The sequence below is a fragment of the Bombina bombina genome, chromosome 8, assembly GCF_027579735.1.
Source record: "Bombina bombina isolate aBomBom1 chromosome 8, aBomBom1.pri, whole genome shotgun sequence".
Lineage (NCBI taxonomy): Eukaryota > Metazoa > Chordata > Amphibia > Anura > Bombinatoridae > Bombina > Bombina bombina.
Genome location: NC_069506.1, coordinates 36,244,060 through 36,253,338, shown reverse-complemented (window position 1 = coordinate 36,253,338; position 9,279 = coordinate 36,244,060). Strand labels below are relative to the sequence as shown.

General features: G+C 37.3%; 1 protein-coding gene across 2 annotated transcripts in view; it reads right to left on the bottom strand.

The window, feature by feature from the left end:
- Positions 1 to 7,617: 7,617 nt before the first annotated feature.
- NBL1 (NBL1, DAN family BMP antagonist) overlaps positions 7,618 to 9,279 on the bottom strand; it is a 48,019-nt gene continuing 46,357 nt past the window's right edge. For both annotated transcript variants that reach the window (XM_053690301.1, XM_053690300.1), the window contains exon 4: positions 7,618 to 9,222. In XM_053690301.1, the coding sequence (XP_053546276.1) occupies positions 8,977 to 9,222 (246 nt within the window). In that variant the 3' untranslated portion in view covers positions 7,618 to 8,976. The remainder of the gene's footprint in view (positions 9,223 to 9,279) is intronic.

The window sequence follows — 9,279 nt, the reverse complement described above, 5'->3', positions numbered from 1 at the left end:
TGTAATAAAGAACAGTTTTTTGTTTGCTAAATACAGTGAGTGTGGTCTATCTGTTTCATATATATACACTATATAAGGACTTTGCCTTGTTCAATGCTTTCTAGAGAAGCCAAAAATCATAATCTGCAATTTATATACACCTAGTGCTAAGCCTAAAGGATTCATATATCATTACATAATATGTACAGAATAACATGAAGCAAATTATTCTAATACATATTGGGCTGCATTGTGGATATGAACTAATTTGTTGAACATGGTCCTCTCTGAAAGTTATAGTGAGTTAAGATAGACTGCACCTTTAGCGGCACTGGCCAATCAAACAGGCATGTTTTTCCCAGCTGGTCTTCATTCTCAGTTCAGCATGTCTCTCTTTTTTTTTTTGTTTATGTGTAAATTACTCTGGGATCTACCTAAGAGAAAGAAAGAAAAAGCAGACATGGACTCCTTACTCACATCCCATAAAGGGATATAACTCATGGAGCCCAAAGAGGCCAACATGTATGTCTAGGCTTTGTCGCACTCACTTGTTTAGAGGAGGATTGTAAAGAGCAAAAAGAGGTAGAAGCCAGATCCGTAATGCTAGTTTATTCACACTGTTTAAGTACAAACACACATAGTGTGGAAGGGCAGTGTGGAAGATCTGACGCGTTTCACGCATGCTCAGGTGTACTGTCATATCTTATTACTGTTTAGACATATAGGAATAATAGCTTTGTCTAGAGGATGATTGCCTTATATTTTAATACTCAACTCTCTTTTTGCAATTTGCTGCATACAGGGGTAAAGTCCTACAAAAAAAGTGTGTGAACTCACCAAGACTTCCACCCCCTCACAATTAATATTGTTTTTCAACACACACACACTTATACACACACATATACACACACTTATACACACACACACTTATACACACACACATATATACACACACACATATACACACTTATACACACACACTTATACACACACTTATACACACATACACTTATACACACACATATACACACTTATACACACATACTTATACACACACACACACACTTATACACACACACTTATACACACACACTTATACACACACACATATACACACACACACACATATACACACACACATACACACACACTTATACACACACACACACACACACACTGTATTTATAAGTATATAATCTATATACTTTGGTTAATGAAAGCAAATTAAATCCAATGAAGGGTTGAATGGTTGCCTTTGGGCCATAGACTCCTACTCTGTCAAAGAGTCTCACCCACTTAAGGTGCAATAGTCCTATTTCTGCTGAGGGGAGCTAAATAACCCCAGAGCAAGCCACACAAAAATGTAAGCACCATGTTTTCCACACAGTGTGGGGTGATCACACAGCAGGACCGCTGACATGCTTATATTTAGTGTATTGTAGGAAGTGTAACTGCCCATTACTAAAGGATCTCACTATCCCTCTAACCAGACTGTACTCCAGCTCCTCCCACAACAGCAGCAGTGTTTACTGAAGCATTTCTGCACTCTGTCCAGGGGGAACTTAGTTCCATCTGCAAAAATAGTGCAGGAACTCCATTTCCATGCGTTCCTGCTTGCCTCGTACATGTAAAACATATTTTCACAAATATTATTAATATGATTAGTAATGTCTTCTGTATTATAGCCTTTTATTGTATAGTTTCAATGTGTTTTTTTATATATATCGTAATGAACGTGTCTCTCCTTCACTTGTAGGAAACACCTCTTAGCGAGATACACAGCTATTATAGTAAGTTGTACCTTCCAGAATCCTGTAATGGACCTTATAGTACTAAAGAAAAGTTTAAGTTAATTGCACCTGATTGGAGAGCTAAATGACATGCTCTAATTTATTAAAAAGTTATATTTTTGTAGATTTATCATAGATCAGACAGACAAGGATTACATTTATTTAACCTGTCTCCCTGAGATGGTAAATTGTGTGGCGCATTCATTCCCCACTTGCACAAGAGCAGGGCCTGTCAATCACTCAGTTCACATCAGTCTGCTGCTTCATAAATATAAGTTTTGGATTTAATTGAGCGAAGCTGCAAATGATAGGGGCATTCACCTCTTAATAAATCTACCTAGATTACTATGTGGGTGTCAAAGACATAGTAATCAAGGCTCAGCAATGAATAAATTATACACTCTAATGAATTAGAGCAGAATTAAATGGTAAAACATTCCACTTATGGGGCACAGAGAAAAGATATTCTGTCCTGTTTAAAACTGAATCCTAAAATGTATTTGTTCTCAGGTTTGGATACAACACATATACAAACAAATTAATTTAAACATTTAAAAATGTAATTAATTAATTAATGGATTGTTTCATTAAAGGGACAGTCAAGTCCAAAAAAAACTTTCATAATTTAAATAGGGAATGTAATTTTAAACAACTTTCCAATATACTTTTATCACAAATTTTGCTTTGTTCTTTTGGTATTCTTAGTTAAAAGCTAAACCTAGGAGGTTCATATGCTAATTTCTTAGACCTTGAAGACTGCCTCTAATCTGAATGTATTTTGACCACTAGATGTCATTAGTTCATGTGTATCATATAGATAACATTCGCCTAGATTTAGAGTTTTGCGGCCAAAGAGGTGCGTTAGCTACGCGTCTTTTTTTTCTAGCGCTGCTTCTAAACAACGCTGGTATTTAGAGTTCTCTGAAGGGCTGTGTTAGGCTCCAAAAAGGGAGCGTAAAGTTGCATATTTACCGCCACTTCAACTCTCAATACCAGCGTTGCTTACGGTAGCGGCTAGCTGGAAAAATGTGCTTGTGCACGATTCCCCCATAGGAAACAATGGAGCAGTTTGGGCTGAAAAAAACCCTAACACCTGCAAAAAAGCAGCGTTCATCTCCTAACGCAGCCCCATTGTTTCCTATGGGGAAACAGTTTCTAAGTCTGCACCTAACACCCTAACATGAACCCCGAGTCTAAACACCCCTAACCTTACACTTATTAACCCCTAATCTGCCGCCCCCGCTATCGCTGACACCTGCATAACACAATTAACCCCTAATCTGCCGCTCCGGACACCGCCGCAACCTACATTATCCCTATGTACCCCTAATCTGCTGCCCCTAGCATCGCCAACACCTACATAATATTTATTAGCCCCTAATCTGCCCCCCCCAACGTCGCCGCTACCTAACTACACTTATTAACCCCTAATCTGCCCTCCCCAACGTCGCCGCCACCTAACTTCAAGTATTAACCCCTAATCTGCCGACCGGACCTCGCCGCTACTCTAATAAATGTATTAACCCCTAAAGCTAAGTCTAACCCTAACCCTAACACCCCCCTAAATTAAATATAATTTTAATCTAACTAAATAAATTAAATCTTATTAACTAAAGTATTCCTATTTAAAACTAAATACTTACCTGTAAAATAAACCCTAATATAGCTACAATATAACAAATAATTATATTGTAGCTATTTTAGGATTTATATTTATTTTACAGGCAACTTTGTATTTATTTTAACTAGGTACAATAGCTATTAAATAGTTATTTACTATTTAATAGCTACCTAGTTAAAATAATTACAAAATTACCTGTAAAATAAATCCTAACCTAAGTTACAATTAAACCTAACACTACACTATCAATAAATTAATTAAATAAATTACCTACAATTACATACAATTAAATAAACTAAATAAAAAAACAAACAAACACTAAATTACAAAAAATAAAAAAAGATTACAAGAATATTAGGCTAATTACACCTAGTCTAAGCCCCCTAATAAAATAAAAAAGCCCCCCAAAATAATAAAGGTCCCTACCCTATTCTAAATTAAAAAGTAACCAGCTCTTTTACCAGCCCTTAAAAGGGCTTTTTGCGGGGCATGCCCCAAAGTAATCAGCTCTTTTGCCTTTAAATAAAATACAACCCCCCCAACATTACAACCCACCACCCGCATACCCCTAATCTAACCCAAACCCCCCTTAAATAAACCTAACACTACCCCCCTGAAGATCTCCCTACCTTGAGCCGTGTTCACCCAGCCAATAGAATGCAAGTTCAATATGATTGGCTGATTGGATCAGCCAATCGGATTGAATCAGCCAATCAGATTATTCCTACCTTAATTCCGATTGGCTGATAGAATCCTATCAGCCAATCGGAATTCGAGGGACACCATCTTGGATGACGTCATTTAAAGGAACCGTCATTCGTCGTCTAGTCGTCGGGGAAGAAGGATGTTCCGCGCCGGAGGTCTTCATCCATCCGCTCCTCGTCTGATGGATGAAGATAGAAGATGCCGCTTGGATGAAGATGTCTGCCGGTCCGGATGTCCTCTTCTGCCCGGATAGGATTTAGACTTCTGCCGCTCCGGATGTCCTCTTTTGGTCCATCAGTGCCCGGCTGGGTGAACACGGCTCAAGGTAGGGAGATCTTCAGGGGAGTAGTGTTAGGTTTATTTAAGGGGGGTTTGGGTTAGAGTAGGGGTATGTGGGTGGTGGGTTGTAATGTTGGGGGGGTTGTATTTTATTTAAAAGCAAAAGAGCTGATTACTTTGGGGCATGCCCCGCAAAAAGCCCTTTTAAGGGCTGGTAAAAGAGCTGGTTACTTTTTAATTTAGAATAGGGTAGGGACCTTTATTATTTTTTTTATTTTTTTTATTTTATTAGGGGGCTTAGAGTAGGTGTAATTAGCCTAATATTCTTGTAATCTTTTTTTATTTTTTGTAATTTAGTGTTTGTTTGTTATTTTGTAATTTAGTTTATTTTATTTAATTGTATGTAATTGTAGGTAATTTATTTAATTAATTTATTGATAGTGTAGTGTTAGGTTTAATTGTAACTTAGGTTAGGATTTATTTTATAGGTAATTTTGTAATTATTTTAACTAGGTAGCTATTAAATAGTAAATAACTATTTAAAGGGACAGTCTACACCAGAATTTTTATTGTTTTAAAAGATAGATAATCCCTTTATTACCCATTTCCCAGTTTTGCCTAACTAACACTGTTATATTAATATACTTTTAACCTCTGTGATTATCTTGTATCTAAGACTCTGCAAACTGCCCCTTTTTTCAGTTCTTTTGACAGACTTGCAGTCTAGCCAATCAGTGCCTGCTCCCAGATTTCTTCACGTGCACGAGCACAGTGTTATCTATATGAAATATGTGAACTAACTCCCTCTAGTGGTGAAAAACTGTTAAAATGCAATCTGAAAGAGGTGGGCTTCAAGGTCTAAGAAATTAGCATATGAACCTCCTAGGTTAAGCTTTCAACTAAGAATACCAAGAGAACAAAGCAAAATTGGTGATAAAAGTAAATTGGAAAATTGTTTAAAATTACATGCTCTATCTGAATCATGAAAGTTTATTTTGGCCTAGACTGTCCCTTTAATAGCTATTGTACCTAGTTAAAATAAATACAAAGTTGCCTGTAAAATAAATATAAATGCTAAAATAGCTACAATATAATTATTCGTTATATTCTAGCTATATTAGGGTTTATTTTACAGGTATTTAGTTTTAAATAGGAATACTTTAGTTAATAAGATTTCATTTATTTCGTTAGATTAAAATTATATTTAATTTAGGGGGGTGTTAGGGTTAGATTTAGCTTTAGGGGTTAATACATTTATTAGAGTAGCGGCGAGGTCCGGTCGGCAGATTAGGGGTTAATAAGTGTAGTTAGGTAGCGGCAACGTTGGGGGGGGGCAGATTAGGGGTTAATAAATATTATGTAGGTGTCGGCGATGTTAGGGGCAGCAAATTAGGGGTTCATAGGGATAATGTAGGTGGCGGCGGTGTGCGGTCAGCAGATTAGGGGTTAAAAAAAATTATTATAGTGGCGGCGATGTGGGGGGACCTCGGTTTAGGGGTACATAGGTAGTTTATGGGTGTTAGTGTACTTTAGAGCACAGTAGTTAAGAGCTTTATAAACCGGCGTTAGCCCAGAAAGCTCTTAACTACTGACTTTTTTTTGCGGCTGGTCGGTAGAGGGTCTATTGCTCACTTCAGCCAAGACTCTAAATACCAGCGTTAGGAAGATCCCATTGCAAAGATAGGATACGCAATTGGCGTAAGGGGATCTGCAGTATGGAAAAGTCGCGGCTTGAAAGTGAGCGTTAGACCTTTACCTGCACAACTCTAAATACCAGCGGGGGGCCAAAAGCAGCGTTAGGAGCCCTTAACGCTGCTTTTGACGGCTACCGCAGAACTCTAAATCTAGGCGATAATTATTATTATTAATATTATTATTTATTTATAAAGTGCCAACAGATTCCGCAGCGCTGCCCATGGGTACAAGGATAACAGTACAATGAAGAAACAATACAATAAAAGACAAAATATTACAGACAAATACAGGGGGAATTGAGGGTCCTATTCCCATGGGAACTTAAAGCTCATGCACGTGGAGTTCTAGGGAGCCAGCTCTGATTGGCTAAAATGCAAGTCTGTCAAAAAAAATGAAACAAGGGGGCAGTTTGCAGAGGCTTAGATACAAGGTAATTACAGAGGTAAATAGTGTATAACAGTGTTGGTTATGCAAAACTGCGGAATGGGTAATAAAGGGATTATCTATCTTTTTATACAACAAAAATTCTGGTGTTGACTTTCCTTTCAATGTCTTGTTTTGGACAACTAATTGGAATGATTTACTTCTAAGAAGCATGAGATTAAAACAGAGAAGGACATATGACTATTTATCTGTTGATGATTACCTAATCTTGGCCAGTGCAAGGTTTACTTCATTTCATTACAGCAGTTACCTCTCCTCTGCTACAGTAATCACCTATATTATACCTCTATAAAAGAGGCCACTTTAATATATGCACAAAACCAAACTCAAAAAATTTCAAGAAAAATAAAGAAAATGTTGTTAGCTTTGATGTAACGATGTATGATTGCGAAAAACAAAATACTCTTAAATGGTAATCGCATCTCTTTAAATCCCACATACGAAGTCACAGTTTAGATAAAAAATTGTATCTGCACCTCAGGAATGTCTTGGAACACCCCATATTGTTCCCAATCAGCACCCCGTTTGCATCTGTAACTTTAATATAACAAAATAGACATCTGAATACATTAATTACACACATTTACAGACCTCTTTTGTGAATGTTTTCCAAAGTGTTGTAATGACTGTTTTCCATTTTTCTGGCGTTTCTCGTTTGCTGTGTGACATATCATGAATTGTCCCATTTAACTAAACTAAACTATATATATATATATATATATATATATATATATAAATATTAATCACAGGAACACCCAATGGTGATCAGCTAATTCATCAGTAAAGCGAGCCTCTATGAATTTCGAACATTGGCTCACCTTAACAATGAGGGTTCTTGGCAGCCTGAGTGTTAATAAATCTAGCCCACTGACTGGATTCATAGACGCTCATGAGAACACCATTTCAAACTGTCTTATGAGTGGAAATACAGAGCTTAAGGTTGAGAACTTGAGATTGCCAAGCAGAGATCCCAGTTTAAGACAGTCTTGCATAAATGGGGACTGTTGAGCCCTCTTCATACCAATTTCATCAAATTATTAATACAAAGATGCACACACAATATTTACAATTTTTGAGTTGTTTTATCATAACTACGACTTACAATTGTTGAAAACAAAGTTAGAATTTATTCAGAATCTTGATGACAATTGATTGGAAATAGACATTCTAGTTATTAGATTCTTGCAAATAAAAAGCTTTATTTGTGTCAATTGAATATATTTATTTTTGAGATTATTTGGAGTAAAATTATTGTACAAATCTTTAAGCCCATTAGCTGTATGAAAAGTGACTATGCAGCAGGTTCCAGGTGGCAATTAAAGCACTACAAGGGACCCCAAATCTTCAGGACAGTGGTAAAACATCAGAATATCAGTGTTTTGCTTTATAATGACTTCAATATACTACTGAACTACAGAATATTACAACAGTATCTTACATCTCAAACATCAGATAGAGAACAGTCTCCTCTACAAAAATCAAATCCATGCTAAAGACAGTATTTCTCAAAATCAAATGCAAATTGTTTTTGTTTACAGGTCAGAGTCACAGGACTGTAGTGACACTATACAACGCCTCTGTATTTAAGTCAAAGATGATGAGTTTGATAGAGGTATCTCATCTGCTGACTGTCAGAGGTTTACAAAAATATGACCCTCTCCTTGAGTGGGAGTAGTCATTATTGTTTTGAGGTTCCCTCTCCAACATGCTGTGATTATAGGTTATATCTATGACCATGAGATAACAGAAGTGTAGAATTATGGATTTCATATATCCTCTTCATCATACTGTGATTACAGGTTACATAGTTGGTCATAAGATATCAGGAGTGGTGTGGTATCCTCTCTGTTAAACTATGGTGTTAGTTATTCCTATAACATTATGCTAGTAGGAATAGTTAATGGAAGTTATGAAGTCTCTCCACACTGTGAAGGCTATAATTCTGGTCTTGAGATATAATGAGTGGCAGATCTTCCTTCAATAATGCTGTCATGATATCCTATATCTCTGGCCTGGAGATTATACAGGTTGGTCTAATACTTCTTCTCCATCATTCTGTTGAAACAGATAAGCCTTTGGTCTTGTCCATTTTTTTGTGGTGTATTGTGGGTCTAAGATCTCTTCTCAATCATACTGTTATAATATACTGTATTTGTTACAATGAAACAGTGGTAATAGTATATTATAGGTCTTTCCACTCCGTCATACTAAAGTGATATGTTTATTTCCAGCCATGAGTTAGTGGGATTGGTGTAGTTTTTATCAGAGATCTCAACACTACCATCCAGGAGTTATTAGGTCATATCTATGGTTTTGGGGGCAGAGGTGGCAACTATTGAGTCTCAGTTTCTTGCCCACCATAGTGCTGAGACATTGGTTCAATCTCTGGCCATGGGACTGTGGGACTATGCACTGTAGTATACGGTTACAGTGAGTTCTGAGTCTTTGAGGATGAAAAAGTGCTCATTCCTCGCTCTCTGCCTCCCGGTGTGCTTGGGGTGGTGATTCTTCTTCTTGTGGAGGTGGTTGGTGGCGGCTGAGGCTCTCTGCAGGGGGTAGATTCTCTTCAGCTGTGTTCAGGAATTCATTGAATAGTGGCCCCTCCTGGCTTAATTCTTTCCCACATGCTTGACAGCTGCAGCGCAAGATCTTCTCCACTAGTTTGTCCACACGTGGCACCTCATCATTGCCCGGGCACTCGAGAGTGACCTGTAACATAAAGGGGTACAGATTGTCTGTTAGATATAGAATAGGCAAGAGATGCTG